Source organism: Lissotriton vulgaris, chromosome 10 (genome assembly GCF_964263255.1).
Source record: "Lissotriton vulgaris chromosome 10, aLisVul1.2, whole genome shotgun sequence".
NCBI lineage: Eukaryota > Metazoa > Chordata > Amphibia > Caudata > Salamandridae > Lissotriton > Lissotriton vulgaris.
In genome coordinates this window covers 1,010,473,529-1,010,493,401 of record NC_141698.1, presented here as the reverse complement: position 1 = coordinate 1,010,493,401, position 19,873 = coordinate 1,010,473,529, and the positions used below count along the sequence as shown (strand labels likewise).

General features: G+C 48.3%; 1 protein-coding gene across 4 annotated transcripts in view; it reads right to left on the bottom strand.

Annotated features, from left to right (window-relative positions):
• DNAJC13 (DnaJ heat shock protein family (Hsp40) member C13) overlaps positions 1-19,873 on the bottom strand; it is a 1,694,551-nt gene that overhangs the window by 783,393 nt on the left and 891,285 nt on the right. For all 4 annotated transcript variants that reach the window (XR_015300721.1, XM_086942056.1, XM_086942057.1 and 1 more), the window contains 2 exons: positions 1,760-1,914; positions 305-506 (listed from right to left, as the gene is read on the bottom strand). Coding sequence is in view for 3 of the 4 variants with exons in the window: in XM_086942056.1 (XP_086798182.1) it covers positions 305-506; positions 1,760-1,914 (357 nt within the window). In the remaining variant the exon portion in view is untranslated. The remainder of the gene's footprint in view (positions 1-304; positions 507-1,759; positions 1,915-19,873) is intronic.

Sequence of the window (19,873 nt, the reverse complement as noted above, 5' to 3'; positions counted from 1 at the left end):
TTTATTGCAGCATGAGTCTACAATGTTTGCTATCTGTGAATTTCTTTATCTGCAAAGTGTAATTGTGCTGATGTCCAACTTAGCCATGAACAGGCATTATACCACCAACACATTTAAACCATCACAATATGGACCATCTGCTAATAGGAACAGGTCTAAATGAAAGTAAGCAAATTATCCCATGCAATAATACCTGTCCTGCCCTCTAAATTTGGTTTGTCAACTACTGGAATGATGTACATTTAACTTATCGAAAAAGTTAAAAGAATTAGAAATAAAGAAAGTTAACTTTTTCTTGACTTACAGGATCTTTGATTGGCCAGTTAGGAAATCGGACTATGTCACAAAAGTGCTTCAAGTAATAAATGTTGCAGAACAGCTCATTCTCAAGCTGTGGATAATTGATAACAGGGATGGGGCAGTACTGATAAAGTGCTCTTGTATTGCTCTGAAGACGGGGGCTGAAATCGGCAAGGTGGGCTGCAATCTTCTCAATCATGAGTCGCCTACAAATAAGAAAACAATTATTTCAGCAAGGAAGTAGTGTATTCAATACCGAAAAAATTACCTGGCACGGGCTCACTGCAAGGCAATTCCCTAAAGCTAATGCACCATAGGATACCTGGTTTTCACATTCAAAATTCTCTGTGGCTCTTCATTTTGGCTCTACACACAAGCTCATATTTATTTTTAAAAGAAAGTTAACATTTATTTGAAATTTCCAATCGTATAACAGAATATTAATTTAATATATATTAAGCATTAAACATGGAACTGAATTGCAGTCACAGAACTCTAAGAATGTAATCATTGCACTACAAACCTTAACATGAACAATGGAGTAAAATCACCCTCATGTACTATTCCTGCCAGTATTAAATAGAAAAAGGCATCAAAAAACAATGCAGCGTATAAGTAACACATGTAAACAATCATCTTGCACCTCAATTCAGGATTCCCAAAAGTTGCCATCTCTCTGGTCAGACACTCACTCATTTGAAGGAGCAGGCCATCAAACAAGTGGTGGAAAATGTTGCCTAATACGTTATGAGCTACTTTACAACTGCAGGGAAGGACTCTAACAGCATATTAACCTAGGAAGAACCAGTGGAGGCATTCTACAAACCTTGCAGAAGACGTGTAGGTCACAACATCCAAGCATAGACTACAGGTCTCAATGTTAATTAAGATGCTTACAGGCTGCCTGTAATCCTTGAAGGTCGACTTTCGGTATATACCCATAACGTAAATAAAGGAAAGAGGCCTTCAGCATGAGGCACTATTCAGGAATTCGTTCTGATCAATTTTTTGGGGGAGGAGATGCGGGCAAAACCGCTATACCATACACATTTGGCCCAATCTCAAATAGCCAAAGAAAAGAATGGGGATTTTTAATGCCTGCAGACATTGTAGGGGTGCAGGCCATGACTTTAAGGGAGATATGATCTCTCTCATTGTCCCAAACGTTCTTTCAAAATTGAAAAAAGCAATTTTCAGGTTCATCACAAGGTGAGGCCCATTAAAGAGACAGTAATAGAAGTTTTACTTACTGTAAGCACCAGAATTAACTGTACCACTCTGCTCTACAAGCACTGCCTTTTAAGCAACGTATTGGCTCTGTAATTGGTTGGTGCTAGTAGCACACCAATCTGAGGTATTTTGCACACACACACACACAGACACACACACACACAGACACACACACTTTTTCCATGGTTAATATTTGTGCATTACATGGTCTATATTCCGAACTGCTTACCTCATCTCATTGCTCCAAATAGCTTCTGGAGTGTCAAATTCCCCAAGAAAAATTTCTGAAAATTTATCAGGTTCATAATTTTCTAAATAGCACACCATAGCTTCAGGAAGGATGTGCCCAAGTATACTTCTCTGGTAAATATCTTGTCCTTTTGTCTAAAAAAGAAAAGAAAAATAAGTTAGCTTTTAACTCACAAGAGCATTGTGTGTTGTGCATGATCCTGGGCTGAACATATGGAATTTATTTAATTTGAAGTAATATACATTTGCTATGTCTGAAATCAATAGCTCTTCCATACTCTTAAAACTTATTTTTCAATTATTAGGTGTACAAGTTTCTAAGGAAGAAAGTATAATGTATGTTCTCCATTGAAATTATTAATGTTTAGAAAAAAAGCTTCTTTAAAGGTTATTGTCTACTTCATCTCATCCTTTTATTCTCTTAAGTGGACACTACCTCATTCTCCTTAAACTCCCTTCTCTTGAATTGCGTACATAATATTGGGCAAAAATGTATGTTAAAGGTGCTGGTAGAAGGCGTCGGTTGGCTCCGTGTGATGTTGTCAGCGGTGTTCGTGTCACCTATATATGTGCCACCTCGGTGGGCTGATGTCGAACAAGTTACTTACCTCCGGTAACGATATATCTGTAAGAAACATTAGTTCGTGTTAGATTCCTTACCTTAGAATATCCCCAGGCGTCAGTCTGGATCCGGAAACTTTTGCGTAGCAGTACCCCTGCGCGTCGGTAGGCGTCGTCTGCAGGCGTCCCCTGCGGCTCCGCGTCCGTCGTTGGCGTCGTGCGCCGTGATGACGTCGCTGGAGTATATAGACGCCGCCTCCGCGCGCTGACGTCAGTTCTTTGCACACAGCATTTCCGCGCCAGGAGACGCAGAGCCATGAGAGAACCAACACTGGTGCCATGTAAAACTAGGGCCCTGAAAGGGATGACCTTAACCCTAGGTATCAGTTCGCAGAACGGGGAGGATGGGTGGGTTTGGTAAGGAATCTAACACTAACTAATGTTTCTTACAGATATATCGTTACCGGAGGTAAGTAACTTGTTCATCTGAAAGAAACACGTTAGTGTTAGATTCCTTACCTTAGAATACATACCCCAGCAATACCAACCCCGGTGGTGGGTCTGCGAACCAATACAAAACTACACCAGAAAGTCCTGGAGGACAGAACGGCCAAAGAAGCCATCCCTCCGGACTTGACTGTCCAGGCAGTAGTGCCTCGCAAAAGTGTGCAGCGAGGCCCACGTAGCCGCTTGGCAAATGTCCTGCAAGGGGACTCCCCGGCCCAGGGCAGTAGTAGCCGCCGTGGCCCGAGTGGAATGGGCCCTCAGCCCAACAGGAGGCTCCTTCCGAGCCAAAGAGTAGCACGCTTTGATGCAGAGGACGACCCATCGAGAGATGGTCCGTTTACAAACCGCCCGTCCCTTCTTCGCACCCACGTAGCCAACAAACAGTTGGTCATCCACCCGGAACTGGCGTGTGCGATCCATGTAGAATGAAAGCGCACGCTTTGGGTCCAGACGGTGGAGCCGCTCTTCATCCTTTGAAGGATGCGGAGGCGGGAAGAAGGAAGGGAGGGTGATGGACTGCCCGATGTGAAAGGCCGAAACAACCTTGGGCAGGAAAGAAGGTCTAGTCCTCAGAACCACCTTATCAGGATGAATGGACAGGAAAGGAGGTTGGACAGAAAGAGCCTGGAGCTCACTCACTCTCCTGGCAGAGGTGATGGCAACCAGGAAAGCCGTCTTTAAAGTCAGGAGACGGAGAGGACAAGAATGAAGGGGCTCAAAGGGAGCACACATCAGGAAGGTCAGAACCAGGTTCAAATCCCACTGAGGCATCACAAACGGAACAGGTGGAAACATGTGAGTGATGCCTTTTAAGAACCGAGTTACAATCGGGGATTTGAACAAAGAAGGCTGATCAGGAAGCCTCAAAAAGGCTGAAAGGGCAGAAAGGTAGCCCTTGATAGTGCCCAGAGCAGAGCCCTGCTGGGCAAGAGAAAGAAGAAACAGAAGAACCTCCGAAAGAGGGGCAGAGAGAGGATCCACAGCCTTTGCTGTGCACCATGCCACAAATCTGTTCCACCGACAGGCGTATACCGACTTAGTGGAGGGACGCCTGGCTGCCAGAATAACATCACAGACTTCAGGAGGCAAGTCAAATGGCCTCAACTGCAGCCGCTCAATCTCCAAGCATGGAGGTGGAGACTGGACAGGTTCGGGTGGAGGACCGTCCCCTGCTGCTGCGACAGAAGGTCCTCCTGAAGGGGCAGGCGGATCGGGGGACCGACTGACATGCTGAGTAGCTCGGGATACCAGTATCTTCGAGCCCAGTCCGGAGCCACAAGGATAACTTGGGCCCGGTCGCGCCTGATCTTCTTCAGCACTCTGGGCAGAAGTGGTATAGGCGGAAAGGCGTATAACAGACCGCAACTCCACTCGCGCCGAAAGGCGTCGCCGTGCGAGTGCCGTCTTGGAAACTCCAACGCGCAGAACTGATGACATTGCGCGTTCTCTTCTGTGGCGAATAGATCTAACCAAGGCTCTCCCCATTGCAGAAAGATGCCTTGCGCCACGTCCGAGTTCAGACGCCATTCGTGATCCATCGAGCACCGACGGCTGAGTTCGTCCGCCCTGGCGTTCAGAGAACCTGCCAGGTGTTGAACCGTCAGAGTCACGCCCTGACGTTCCAGCCATTGCCAGAGGCGCAGAGCCTCCTGGCAAAGGATCCACGACCCCACTCCGCCCTGTTTGTTGCAGTACCACATGGCGGTGGTGTTGTCGGTGAACACCTGCACTACACTCCCGTTGACAAAGGGGAGGAATGCCTTCAGTGCCAGACGAATCGCCCGCAGCTCCAACAGGTTGATATGGAGCCGGGACTCCGCCGGAGACCAGATGCCTCTGATCTCTGCCTCTCCCAAGTGGCCACCCCAGCCCTGGAGGGACGCGTCCGTCACGACAACGTGCTCCGGTTGGGGAAGGGAGAGGGACTTGCCCCTGACCCAATCGCGGTCCGTAAGCCACCACTGCAGTTGTCTCGCAGTGCCCTCCGAGATCAAGACGTGGTCGGACAAGTTGCCCTGATGCTGGGCCCACTGAAACTTCAGGTCCCACTGCAGAGCCCGCATCCGCCACCGGGCGTGATGCACCAGAAGGATGCAGGAAGCCATCAGTCCCAGCAGCCGCAGCGTCAACCTGACCGAAACTCGGGATAGCGGCTGAAAGATGGGAATCAAAGCCTGAATATCCCGAACCCGCCGTTCCGGAGGATAAACCCGAAACTGCGCCGAGTCCAGAACCGCTCCGATGAAAAGGAGCTTTTGAGAGGGACACAGGTGTGATTTCGGCACATTAATGGAGAACCCCAGGTCGTGCAAGAGGTCTGCCGTCATCTGAAGGTGGTGGACGACTGTCTGGGGCGAGCCCGCCTTCAACAACCAGTCGTCTAGGTAGGGGAAGACTGAAACCCCTAACCTGCGCAGATGGGCTGCGACCACCGCCATCACCTTTGTGAACACCCGTGGGGCCCTGGTAAGGCCGAAGGGGAGCACGATAAACTGAAAGTGCTCCAGGCCTACCGTGAACCGCAGGTGACGCCGGTGGGCCGGCAGGACGGGGATGTGAAAATAGGCGTCCTGCAAGTCCAACGCTACCATCCAGTCTTGCGGGTCTAGAGTAGCCAAGACCTGAGCTAACGTCAACATCTTGAACTTCTCCTTCCGGAGGAAGCCGTTGACGTTCCTTAGATCCAAGATAGGACGTAGGCCCCCCTTGTCCTTCTTGGGCACCAGAAAGTAGTGGGAATAACAACCACGCCCTACTTCTGGCCCAGGAACGCGCTCGATGGCCCCCTTGGCCAAGAGGGCCGTAACTTCCTCCTGCAGAAGTGTCAAGTGGTCCCCCGACACACGGTGGTTCTGCGGTGGCATGGCTGGAGGAGAGGTCTCGAAGGGGAGGGAGTAGCCCCTTCGGACAATTTGCAGCACCCACCTGTCCGAAGTGATCGTGCGCCAGTGAGCGTGGTGATGGCGAACCCTGCCACCCACTGGCGTCACATGGGGCCGAAAGCACGGACTAGGAGGATTTTGGGGTAGATGCTGCGGGGGAGGGTGTGGTCCGACCCCGCCGTTGTCCCCGACCGCCACCACGGCGGTTTCCACGGCCGCCACCGCGTTGAAAGGATTGTTGCAGCGCGTGGCTGGCAGCACGTGTGGGGGCGCCCCTTCCTTGGCCACGAAAGGGGCGAAACGAACCCGGTTGCTGACGCTGGGTCGAGAGACCCAAGGACTTGGCCGTGACCCTGGAGTCCTTGAAGCGTTCCAGCGCGTGGTCCGCCTTGTCACCGAACAGGTGACAGCCATCAAACGGCATGTCCATCAATGTACTCTGGACATCTGCCGAAAAATTGGCGGATCTCAGCCAGGCGTGACGACGAATCGCCACCGTCGTTGACATAGCTCTGCCTAGCGAGTCGGTGGTATCAAGACCACACCGTATTGAATATTTCGCTGCATCTCGGCCCTCAGCCACAGCCTGACCGAGTTTTGCCCGCACCTCCATGGGGCATTCCGGCAGCAGTTCCGCGACCGTATCCCACACAGAGTGGGTGTAGCGGCCCAAGAGGCAGGCGGTGTTGCAAGACCGCAGGCCCAAACTAATGGACGAGAAGACCTTCTTGCCAAATTGGTCATACCTCTTGGTTTCCCGATCGGGCGGGGCCGACGGGAATGCGGACTGGGAGGTCGAGGCCTGGATCACCAGACTCTCAGGAGTGGGGTGGGTAGACAGGAACTTGGGGTCGTCCGGACAGGGACGGTGGCGCCTGGCCACGTTCCGATCGACAGGCGCACCTGAAGCGGGCCTGGACCACGTGCCCAACAGAACGTCCGACAAGGCTTCATTAAACGGCAGCAGTGGCTCCTGTGGGCATGACTGCGGTTTGAAGACCTCGGTGAGGATGTTAGGCCTCACGGCCGCGACGGGGAGCTCAAGGTGTAAGGCCTTGGCAGCCCTCATCAGCACCACAGAATATGCAGCTCCCTCCACCGATGCCACGGAAGGAGGAGAGATCAAACCAGGGTTAGGAGAGTCGTCCAGACCACTGGCATCCCCCAAGTGACCCGTCCAGTCCGGGTCATACTGGCACTCGCGTGACAGAGGGTCCTCGGACCCCTCCCAACCTTCACCGAACTCTTCATCTTCTCCGTATTCGGAGTCAACGATGTAGACCGGGTCCTCGGGGTTCATGGGCCCCATCGGCGCCGGGACCGGCGTCGAGCGACGCCCGTCCGGCCCCGCGTCCGGCGTCGGTGAAGGTAGGGGAACGGCGCCGCCCGGAGCCGGCGCCGAAGCCCCAGTGCCGCCCGAAGCCGGCACCGAGGAACCGGCGTCGCGCGGAGGCGGAGCCGCGGGCAACCCCGATGGAATCGGCGCCGGGTTGGATGGGCGTCCATCCGGCGTCGACCCCGAAGGCCCTAGCGGCGCCGGGATCGGAGCATCCGACGGCGTCGAGGTAGGGTCAGCAGAACCGCTAGGGCCCCCGGACGGGTTCACTGGGCCCGTAGGCGCCGTGGAACCCGCCGGAGGAGACAGGGCCCTCATGGCCATGAGGAACGCCTCTATCTCCTCAGGCGTCGCACCGTGCCCAGGGACCTGAGGGTATGGGGCAGGGCGCGCCGGCGACTCTCGCGGAGCCGCGGGGTTGGGGTCACCCGAACCCCCGGCCGCATCACGCGAGCGTCGGGGTGAGTCGGGGGTACGATGACGACGCCCCGACCTCTTGTGTTTCTTACCTGACGAGGATGACGAGTGGTGTCGACTTCCGGAACGCTCGGCGCGGCCCCGCGACCGCTCCCTCGAACGCTCTCTCGACCTCCGGCCGGACCGGGACCGCTCCCGGTCCCGACGTGGGGCCGACACCCGGAGCTCCAGTAGCTTGCGGGACCGCTCCCGTCTAGCTTTGCTGGTGAGGGCCCGGCAGTCGACGCAGGAGTCCACGTCGTGGTCGGGGCCCAGACACCGGAGACAGAGGCGGTGATGGTCTGTGACCGACATCGTGCACTCACAGTCATCACAGTGCTTGAACCCAGGCATCCTAACAGGCACAAAGTGATAACAACTCGAAAAAACTTGGTCAAAGACCGGAGTACTGCTCTTCAGATCTGCGTCCACTGGCGCGGAAAAAAGAAGAACTGACGTCAGCGCGCGGAGGCGGCGTCTATATACTCCAGCGACGTCATCACGGCGCACGACGCCAACGACGGACGCGGAGCCGCAGGGGACGCCTGCAGACGACGCCTACCGACGCGCAGGGGTACTGCTACGCAAAAGTTTCCGGATCCAGACTGACGCCTGGGGATATTCTAAGATAAGGAATCTAACACTAACGTGTTTCTTTCAGATAATTACTTTTCATGACTTTTCACATCAGAAATGCGGTGCCATAAAGAATATTGACAATGCTGTGTTTAAGAAACTAGGGCCCTGAAGAGGAACAACCTTGACCCTAGAAACTTGTCCGCAGTGCTGTGAGGATGGGTGGGTGGAAAGGAATTTGCAGCTAGATACTTTCTAGACCAGATTAGGAGTTACCAAAGGTTAATAACTTGTCCATCTGATAGAGACATCCAGACACAGAGTCCTTACCTTTGAATAGATACCCAAGCAGAATAATTCCCGAAGAGAGCTGAGGACATGATTCAGACTAGAAAGCCCTGCAGGACTGACCAGGCAAAATGGCCGTCCCTGAGGACCCGACTTTCCAGGCAGTAATGCTTGGTAAACATGTGCTGGGATGTCCACGTTGTTGCTTGACAGAAGGGATGTGCACTGCTGCTTGACAGATGTCCAGGACAGAGACTCCACGTGCTAATTCAGTGGTAGCAGCCTTAGCTCCAGTGGAATGATCTCTTGAGACTTCAGGAGACTGCTTCTATGCAAGAGCGTAGCAAATCTTGATGCAGCGAACAACCCATTGGATGATGGTCCTCTTCTGCACTGCCTGACTTTTCTTCGCTCCAATGTAGCCAACGAAGAGTTGGTTGGTCACTCTGAACTCTTTTGTGCTGTCAACGTAGAATGATTACGCTCTTTTTGGGTCCAGATACTGGAGTCACTGCTATTCTTTAGAGGGATGCGGAGGAGCGGAGAAAGTGGGCAATGTGACAGATTGTTCCACATGAAAAGGTGTTACCACTTTCGAAAGGAAAGAGGTTCTAGTACGAAGCATCAACTTGTCAGGGAATATCGTTAGAAAGGGAGGTTTGGACGATCGAGCCTGCAGTTTGCTCACCCTTCTGGCAGATGTGATTGCCAATTAAAACTCAATAGCTTCAGAAAACCCTCTTCAAGGATGGGAAGACTAATGATCACACACAGATTTGAATGCGGGGGGCTTTATTAACAAGGACATTATTTTTTTCTCTGGAAGAAAACAACAAAATAGTCGTTGCACATGTGGATGGCCTTATACTGTGTAGAACTGCAAACTATGTAAAATTCTGCATGGGGAGGGGGGGGAATAGGCAGCCTTAAGAAAGTCACATGAGAACTGAAATAGAGATTAAACCTCCTGTGTAGATTTGAGAAAAGTGTAAAAGCGTCTTCGGGTGAAGTCCTATAACTCCTGTTACCTTACTTTTTGGTGAATTAGGCGCCCTTGGTGTTTTATGTCCCCACCACTTCTTTGCTCATATCTACAGCCTTTAGCAAAAAGTCCCCAAATCAGCTACCTTCTGCAGTCGTTTCATTTCGTTCCTTTCAAAAACTTTATTCGATACATAAAATGAATCATAAAAGTATTGAACATACAATTCATCATGCCTCATAGGATTAAAAAGTTCTGATTTAAAAAGCACGATTTTTCCAGAATTTAAGAAAGACATTAGAAAGACATAATAATGACCATAAAAGAATATACAAGACATGATTTTCAACAGGAAAAATTCTATACATATAATACTACCCATAAGTCTTCCTAATCTTTAGTGAGATTCTAATAAAATTTAACATGGAACAGCAGATTTCTACGGAGGATAATGATGACAGATATTCGTACCCTTCCTCATAAGTGCAAGGTTGCCTCCCCTTCAGGATTGGTTTGATAAACCGGAGTCTTGGCTCCTTATATAGGGAGCAAAAAAGAACCAGATGTAAAGTGCTTTGTCTATCCCTATTATTACAAGGGCAAGGGGGCAGCCTCTCACACCAACCCCCTTGTTTCGGGAATGCAAGCAAGAAGTGCAGAATCTCCAGCCTAAACCTTGTTAGAAGGAATCGCCATTGCACATTAACAGTAAATGTTAAATAAAACTGAGGTTGGGGTTTACAGGCATAGGCAATAGCATTGTCAGTAACATTGACTATAGGCGGTGGGTTCAGTGTTTCCCAATACCTTGCTTTTATATCCGCCTTATAGTTTACCTCAATTCTTTCCGGATTGTCGTAATATGACCCCAGTCCAATCTTTTTCAACATATTATAGACATAAGACAACCAGGGAATCTGTTTTGAGTTTTCTAAAGCCATGCAATCGGTAATAATGTCTTTGGTAAGTTGCAGGTCTTCAGATTTCCAAATTTTACCCCATAACAGTAGAGGGGACAAGCGAATTATATCAGAAAAACAGGCCATACTGATTTCTTTGTGGCAGAAAATATTTGAGGAACCTTTAGGAACTGATAGGACCCTTTTTATAAAGTTATTTTCCACCACCTGGATTACGGATGGTATTTCGGTCCCCCACACCCCTGCCCCATAAGTGGCTACTGATAAACATTTTGAGGTGTAAAGGGTTATGAGGTGCATAATATGTTTTTGCCCTAGTTTACTACAGAAACGAAAAATACCCTCTATCGCCCTTGTCATGTTCTGGGCTCGAACCTTCATGACCGGTGTCCAACTTAGTTTGCTGTCAAACAGATTACCAAGGTAGTTAAAGTTTCCCACTTTTCCAATTATGCGATTGTTGACCACAAATTTCCTAATAGTTGACCCTTTAGGGCCACAAGACATTACAAAAGATTTCTCAAAATTCACCTTTAGGTCAAGATCAAGCATGAATGTATTGAAAGCATCTAGACACACTTGCATGCTATTTCCTGTCAATGTCATGAGGACAGTATCATCTGCATAAGAAAGCATGGGAATACTTTTACCATTGATTTTTGGGAAGTCACAACCCTGGTTCAATAGGTACTGTTCTAATCCATTTGTGTAAACCAGAAAAAGAAAAGGCGCCAGGATGCACCCTTGACGCACACCTTCAGTTGAAGGTATTGGTTTTGTTATTTCCCCTCCAGAACCAAATCTAATAGATACAGTTGTTACTTCATGTAACCTGCGAAGCAATGTGACTAAAGGTTCCTCAAAGCCCATATCATCCATCATCCGCCACAACTTATGTCTGCAAACAGTGTCAAAAGCACTCGTCAAGTCCATGAAGGCAAGAAGGACAGAGGATTTTTTTGCCTTCATGTACTTGCCTAAAATTAGTGCCAAATTAAGGCACTGCTCGTTTGTCCCCTTTCCACGTCTAAAACCATACTGAGAGTTAACTATGAAACCTGTGGAATCTGCCCAACTTTCTAATCTCGCCAGGATTACCCTACCCAGAATCTTACATGAGGCATCTATTAAGGAAATCGGGCGGTAGCAGCGTGGGTCAGACCTATTGCCCTTCTTAAAAATCGGCACTACAGTTGCCTCCTTCCATGTACCAGGAATACGCCCAACCACAACAGCCTTGAACACATTCAGTAAGATGGGTGCCCACAGACTGACATTGGACTTAAAAAGGTCCAAGGGGACAGCATCTGGGCCTGGGGCTTTTAGTGATGCTCCTTTCCCTAAGGCTTCCTCAATCTCTATCAGTGTAAGTGAAGAGCTGAGGGTCAAAGCCGAGGAAGGTGCCACCAGATCCCCTGTCCCTTCGGTACTTGCCATTATTGAGATAGAATTGGGGTTAAAAATCTTAGTAAAATGTTGAACCCATTGATCAGCGGTAACCTGCACAACTATAGATTCTTTATTGTCGCTCTTGAAGAGAGGACGATTTATGACCTCCCAAAAGAGCCTACCATCTTTTAGTTCTGCAGCCTTTTCGAGATCATCCCAAGCACTGACTTTTAAGTCTTGCTTTCTTTTTGCAATAGCATCCCTGTAAGCCTTTCTGCTAGTACTTACAAGCTCTTTGTTTCTTGGCTTTTGGCGCAGGGCTAGTTTTAACGATCGGTGTGTAGCAGAACACACAGAGTCAAACCATCTAAAGGCCTTTTGGCCTCCCTTCCCCTTGGGTTTTCTAAGGTGCTTTGCTGCATGACCACACAACTTCTTGAAGCTTTCAATAACCTGATGGGGGTCAGATCCTGGGGCTAGACATAATTTTATTTCCGTTTCACAATTAACAACAATGTCTTCCTCCAGTTTTGTCACATTTACCTTCCCCCATTTCAATGTGACACCCTGATTCTTATTATACTTAATTGGCTGTTCCCAAATCCTTGGTGATTCTTTTGTTGGCACACACAATAACAGCATTAAAGGGTTATGATCACTTGCAGGATTTGCCACCACCTCCAACTTATCAACATACTTGAAAAAGGTACTAGATACCAAAACAAAATCAATTGTGCTCATCTCCCTCCTCGTACCCTGAAAGGTTGGTATATGCAGGGTATCTGGGGCAGACCAAGGGTCTACTACAAGCAAATCATTTGTGATAATAATATTATTCAAAGCATCCCCCTGAGGTGTATGTCTAAAGTGGGTCAGAGGCTGGGCATTCAAGTCCTCTAGTCCACACACATTTGAGCCTCCAAAACTGCACAAAGTACAGTTGAAGTCGCTGACCCAAATGAGAGACGATGTAGGGTGCCTGTTGCGTGCTTTACCCAATGCATTCTCCAAACTTTGAATTATCGAGATGTCGTGTTCGTTGAAGATGTTATAATACCAATTAATTAATAAAACGGGATCTGGGTAGAGATGTTCTAATAACAGCACTTGGTACCAGTTTGTCTCCACCAATTTCGAGGTTTTCAGTTCCTGTAGTTTTGTAGACAATGCTGTCATTATTCCACCTTTTGCCCTCCCCGATGTAGATGGAACAGCCGGAACAGTAAATGACTGAAAACCCTCGATGTCACAAGTGGTCCTAGACCACGTCTCCTGTAAACACAGGATTCCATGAGCTTCCACATAGACCAGCCATGCCTCATCTTCCAGTCTACTCGCTAATCCGGAAATGTTCCAGGATAGTAAGGATAATAATAATGATGGTGATGATGGCCCTTGTATTGCATGGATGTTTCCCAAAGCATCTCTTGTGGCGGAGGTGCTTTGTTCAGGCAATAATGACTTTTTCCTCTCATAGCCCATGGAGATGGAGATGTTTCCTACAGGCGTGACAGGAGTCCCTGGCTGAGGAGGTCCAGTATTCACATTGTCACATTCAAGAGTCACCAACACTGAATCATCATTGATGCGTGTCCCTAAGTCTTCATTCTTTCCCACATTCAAGATACTTGGTGCAATGCCTTCAGTCCCGGATGGTAGTCAGTCTACCCCATCCATACCCATTAAAGGGTCAAAACGATTCCTCAGTGGGATATTATTGTTATTATTTGGGAACCAACCAGGATAATCTGCGCCCTGAAACCTTGGTCTTCGTGGGTTATAGGGGACTTGTGTGAAGGGGCCCATACTTGGTGGCCCCATAAAGCGAGCTGTCTCATGCCAAGGGGTATAATAATTTTGCGGGCCTTGATTCAAATTCATGTTGTGTGCCCAGCCCATGTGCTGTTTGCCATTTGTACTATAACCACGATGATAGGGATTTCGGTTTGGGGTAGTCTGGTAGAGGTTGGGATAAAAATATTCAAGACCCACACACTGAATATCCCCCACCCTACCAAAACCTCGCCTTACTGCAAATGATATCCTTAACCCAGTTGTCTCTGAAGTTAATCAGGATGCAATCACCCTCCAGGTCTTTTTTACTTGGCCCAACCCAGGGGACCCTCCGTACACTTAAGATTTTCGTAGCTGTGTCCTTGGTTAAAGGCCTATTGGTATTTAGCCAGAATTTTGTTTTGTTTAAGAGGTCCTCGCTTTTCTCATATTTATTCTCTGGGATTAATGGAACACCTGTCAGGATTGCCATAGATGGGGCAGACTCCGGGGGTATGTTTACATAAATCTGTTTACCTTGTAAGGGGGTTTTACTAGGGACCAGAGGTTTACTAGCTGGAGTTTCTTTCCCTTCAGTGTTAGGCAAGGTCGGGGCAGCTGTGTTAACCGGTGTAGTCACCGCCAAAGAGTTGCTAGACTTAGGGCCTGCTGTAGTCACCTGCTTAATTTTAATTAAAGGAGCTGGTGCTATACAAGGGGTGATACCGTTAGGATCTGTAGATTTTGCCGGTTTAGGTTGCTGTAAATGTATCTGGTTGTTCTTGGGGCCCTTTTTCCCTAAACTGCTATTACTATTAGTGTGACCACCAGTAATAACGGATTGTTTGTTATTACCTACCAGACTCTCCAGTAGGGCGGTGTTCTTGGATGTTAAAAACTCCAATTGATCTAATTTTAGATTTATGGTTTGGGTTTTTTCCATCAGGGGGTTCAGCAGACTTTTTGTAAGCTTCTCAAGACTGGCCATGAGATCCTTATCTTCCTTATGGGATGGTTTTTTCCCCAAATTTGAAAAGCTTTTTTCCATGTTCGAAAGCTGGGATCCTATCTGAGATAATCTATCTTCAAAGGGATTTAAAAGTTTTTTAAGTGTTTCCCATACCACGGTCAGAAATTCAACATCTTTCCCTTTTATAACGCAGAGTGGTACCCCACTAGTTTCATTCTCTATGACGAGATTATTATTATCGTGAGTTATCGTCAGCGAGTCTACATCAACTTCTGGTGGCAAATCAGAAGGCTGCGTATTAATCACTGGGGGCGGAGATGGTGGCTTAGTAGATAACTGAGCCTTCGCAATCTTTGCCTTTTCCTAGCGTATGCTGTTTGGTTATTACGCTTCCTTTTCGTATGTGGCCCTTGCTGTTTAATGTCAGAGATTCCTCCAATCTGCTCTATAGATGTTGATTTTAGTGCCATTTCCGGGGAGCCTCCGTTGCACTCCTTCATTTCCCCTATTGACCCAACCATAGTCGTTTTTAAAAAGTTAGAGGATACTGATGGTGAATCCTCCTTCGGTATGGATATAGTGGGTGCTGATGGCTGGTGAATATCTGCCATTGTTTCAATCAGGGTAAGCGGTGGGCCAATTAAACGGTCAGGGGTTTTAGCAAGAGCTATGGACCCTAGTGAGGGTTTTTTGGCCGCAGCTAACTCCTGTGAGAGTCTCCTTGCAGCATCCAGTTCAATGGAAACTCGACGTTGCATTTGAGCAATCTCTGTATCTATGGCTGAGTGAGTCCTGGTAATAAAATCATCTAAGGTGCCATTTTTCAGTTTGGATTTAGCAGCCCTCTCTTTGTACTCACGTGATGACATGGTGAATAGTCACGAGAGAGTCCGAGGGTTAGGACCAAGAGGGATGGCCCAGTCCAGTCCTCTCAGACCTCCAACGGCCTCAAACGGCCCGCTCTTTGCCCGGTCTTCGCCCCAGTCGCTCCCGCTCGCTACCGCGCGGCGGTAACTCCTAACTGTGATATAGAGCTAGGGAAGGGCAGTGGGCGTGGCCGGCAGGGAGAGCGGCCACAGGTGTGACACACAGGGACTCCTGGGCAATGGAGTCCCTGCTAGGCTACTCGCAGCCCTGCCGGGGTGCAGATGGTCCAGGAAGTTACCAGCTCCCCACACGAGCCTCTCGGTAGCTGGAGGCGCAGCGGGACCCGCGCAGCGGGTCCTGCAAGGTGTAGAATTTTCCGCTATGAAATCCAGCGACGAAGTCCAGAAGGATAGAGCCTCCACACGGTGCTCTGGTCGTCCAAAAGGCAAGGTTTCCCACAGGCAAATGGGACTTGTGCTCTTTTATTCAGCCAGGAGGCGTGGCCGGCAGGGAGAGCGGCCACAGGTGTGACACGCAGGGACTCCTGGGCAATGGAGTCCCTGCTAGGCTGCTCGCAGCCCTGCCGGGGTGCAGATGGTCCAGGAAGTTACCAGCTCCCCACACGAGCCTCTCGGTAGCTGGAGGCGCAGCGGGACCCGCGCAGCGGGTCCTGCAAGGTGTAGAATTTTCCGCGATGAAATCCAGCGACGAAGTCCAGAAGGGTAGAGCCTCCACACGGTGCTCTGGTCGTCCAAAAGGCAAGGCTTCTGCAGTCCATGCCAGCCATTTTACTTTCCTATGCCCACAATCTCCTTTGCTGTGTATGGTCATGCAAAATTGTCACATTCCTGCCCGCACCAAAGTTGTGCTGCTCTGGGGAGACAACCATCTCAGAACCGCATCTCCATGTTTGCCTAACATCTTGGCAAGAATCCCATCACACATTCTGGAGTGAGATCGCTCATTATGAGAAGGAAAAAGAGTGATCTTTACTCTTTGGAGTGGGGTATTGGTTGCTCCAAGTAGCAATCTTACCACCCTGTTCTATTTGCACCACCAGCCTGAGAACTAAACTAATTTTCTTGTGATACCAACAGGTACCTGTTGTGTTGGAATCTTACCTGTGCTTAAGATTCTCTCCTCGCTCTGCTCTTTCTCTATGTTCCGTGTGGAACATCTGGTACACGACACTCGAGAGTTGACAGTTGTCCTGCGCTGTCGAGGTGGTCGGATGCCAGGTTGCTTACTTCCAATAAACTTACCTGAACAAGGCCTCTGTCTCCAGTCTCCTGCTTTCCTGAGCGTAAGAAGCATCACAACATTTTTGGCGACGCTTTCCTGATGCTTGGATCCGCCTCACTCGATTTCATCGTATGGAAAGCAACCTGGTAATTCCGCGACGTCTCCTCCAGCCCTGAGTTTGCCTTCGGCTGCCTTCCAGATTTCTTCTCGGTGATTTCGTCTGTTTTGGCCACCTTCAAGGTACTGTCTTTAAGATTTATTGCTTTCGCTTGTCGAACTTCAACGTTCCAAGCTCTTCGGTTTGCCCCACGTCACTGCACCGCATCTGACGTCGTTGCAACGTTTCTGACGCTTTGCGTTTTGACGTTCTGGCGTGTCGACGTGTTGACGTTCCCACGTCTCCTGACACCCGTTCTTCGTCATTGGAACGCATCGTCAGCCTCCATTATTACGTCTGCAAGGAGTGAACGTTCGCACTTCCCTTTGTTTTCTTCAGCCCTTCGCCGCAGCTCTTCCTCACGTTCTAATGGGCTTTATGACATCACCCTGACTGCCTTTCGGTGACTACGCTGATTCACCCAACGTTCTGCAGACACTTTCACGGTGATTTGCACACCCTTACTTGCAAGTTTGACGTTATCATTACTTTTAAAGTGTCTATTAATATTGTTTGCATTTGTTCTTCACTATGGCCTCAAATATTGTTATGCCTCCTATGTTTCTATCCTCTCCAGGTACACCATCAATAGATTGGGAGGACTGGGTTGAAATGTTAGACAATTATATCACTGCGCTTGATGGTAAAAACTTCCACCCTGAAAGGAAAAAAGCGCTCTTGTTAAGCACTCTTGGCAATGAAGGCCAAAGAGTATTTAAGTATTTACCAGTGGCTCTAGGTCCCAATGGCCAACCCATGGATGACGCATACAAAGAGGCCCTGAAAAGACTAGAGACTAGATTTGCCAAGGAGGTCAACCTGGTTATGGCAAGGTATCGCTTTTATACTCACCCTCAAGCTGAAAACGAGAGTATTGATGAATTTGTGTCCAGGTTACGTGAACTTTCCATCAAATGTCGTTTTGGTAACATGACTGATGAGTTAGTTCGTGATCAGCTTATAGTACAATGCCGCCATAGGAAAATTCAGGAAAGGCTATGGGCTGCTAAAGACCCCTCCTTAAAAGAGGCAATTGATATGGCGAAGGTTATCGAAGAATCTCAGAAGTGTATCAAAGAATTAGAGCGTAAAGAGAAACCTTCCTCTCAAAATGGCAGTGTTGATTATGAAGAGTGTGTGGAAGGCTATGAAGTTAATGCTGTCTCTAAACGTTTTAACAAGAGTAACCCTAACAATTTTCCTTCTAGGGTCAGGAGCAAAGAATGTTGGCGTTGTGGAAGCCAATTCCATTCAGGTGATTTTAAGAAGTGCTATGCTCTTGACCAGATTTGCCGAAAATGTGGTCGCAAAGGTCATTACCTTAGAATGTGTAAACTAAACGAGGGTCCTGATAAAGCTAAGTCTTCTGACACTTTTGACAAACCCAAATCTAAAGTGAATGTAATTGACAACAGGATTTTAGTTGTTCAACAATTAAGTTGTGACTTAGTTAGTACCACAAGTGACTCCCCTAGGTTATCTAGACCATCCGCAATATTTTCTATTTGTGGTCAAAATGTCTTGCTTATGGTTGATTCTGGCTCTTTGTTCACCATCATTCCGGAATCTACCTTTTCTTCCTTGTGGCACAATATTTCCCTCACTGAAAAAGACATTGATCCGGTGGGATACCAGGGAAAACCAATTGATGTTCTGGGGTACATGTTTGGGGTCATCGCTTTTAAATCCAGAAGTGTCAATGGGAAAGTGTACATAGCTAAAGAAGGTCCTCCAATCTTGGGGTGGATGCACCAGTTTGATTTGAATATTGTGATCAATCCCTGTTCGCCGGATGTGGTTATGACAATTGAGCGTGATGTTCAAGTTAAAGACATCTTAGATGCTGCTCATAGAGTATTTGCTGACAGGTTAGGATGTGTGAAGGACTATTTCCATAAAATTGTTTTGAAGCCCAATGCTTCTCCCGTGCAGCATAAACTAAGGAGAGTTCCCCTTTCTGTCAGACAGGGTTTGAAGGATTTGTTACACGACATGTTGTCTACCAAAGTGATTGAACCGGTGGAAGCCTCGCCCTGGATTTCTCCCGTCGTAATTACGTTGAAATCCGATGGGAGGTTGAGATTTTGCATTGACCTCAGGTCCCTCAACCAGGAGATTATTACTGACACCTTTCCCCTTCACAATATCAATGAGTTGTTACAATCTGTGGGGGGGGGGGGGGTAGATTCTTCTCAAAGATCGATTTGAGGAGTGCGTACCACCAAATCAGATTACACCCCGACTCCAAACCTTTGACTGCCTTCATTACCACCGAGGGTACCTTCCAGTTCACTCGCATGCCGTTTGGCCTCGCCTCGGCTGCTAGTGTCTTTCAGAGGATGATGTCTAACATGCTTAAAGGTCTGTCTGGGGTTGTCTACTTTCAAGACGACATTCTAGTGTCAGGAAAAAGTGTGAATGATCACAATTTAGCTTTGCGTCAGGTCCTCTTCAAATTAGAAGACACCGGTTTAACTGTGAACAAGGATAAGTGTGTTTTCCTAACTGAAAAGATCGAGTACTTAGGTTATACTATCTCAGCTGATGGCATTGCTCCAAAAAAAAATCTGTTACTTGCCATCAGCCAGGCCCCAGCACCCAATGACAGGGATCAGCTTCGCTCTTTCTTGGGCTTAGTCGAATATTATTCGAAATTTGTTCAAGGCTTTGCTTGTCTGTCCGAACCTTTGAGAGTGTTACTGAGAAAGGGTAACAAGTTTGTTTGGGATAAAGCCCAAGAGGACTCCTTTCAACAGATCAAGGAGAATATCTGCAATGCTGGTATTTTAGCCCCCTTTAACCCTGGGTGCAAATCCTTCTTGACCGTAGATGCCAGTCTTACGGGCATCGGTGTGGTGTTCTCACAACTTCAGTGTGGTCTTGAAAGAACCGTTGCTTTTGCTTCAAGAACACTTACCCAAGCTGAGAGGAACTACTCGGTCATTGAACGAGAAGCTTTGGCTGCTGCTTGGAGTGTTGAGTACTTTCGTGTATATCTGTGGGGTGTGAGGTTTGTGTTGCGGACCGACCACAAGCCATTGCTGAAAATTTTATCGGGTGGTGGTGCTGGAAAAGGTTCTGCTCGTCTTGCAAGGTTTGCTGCAAGGCTCCAGGAATACTCTTACGAAATTGTTTTCATTCAAGGATGGAAAAACGTTCAAGGGGATTGTCTTTCTCGCTTGTCTGTT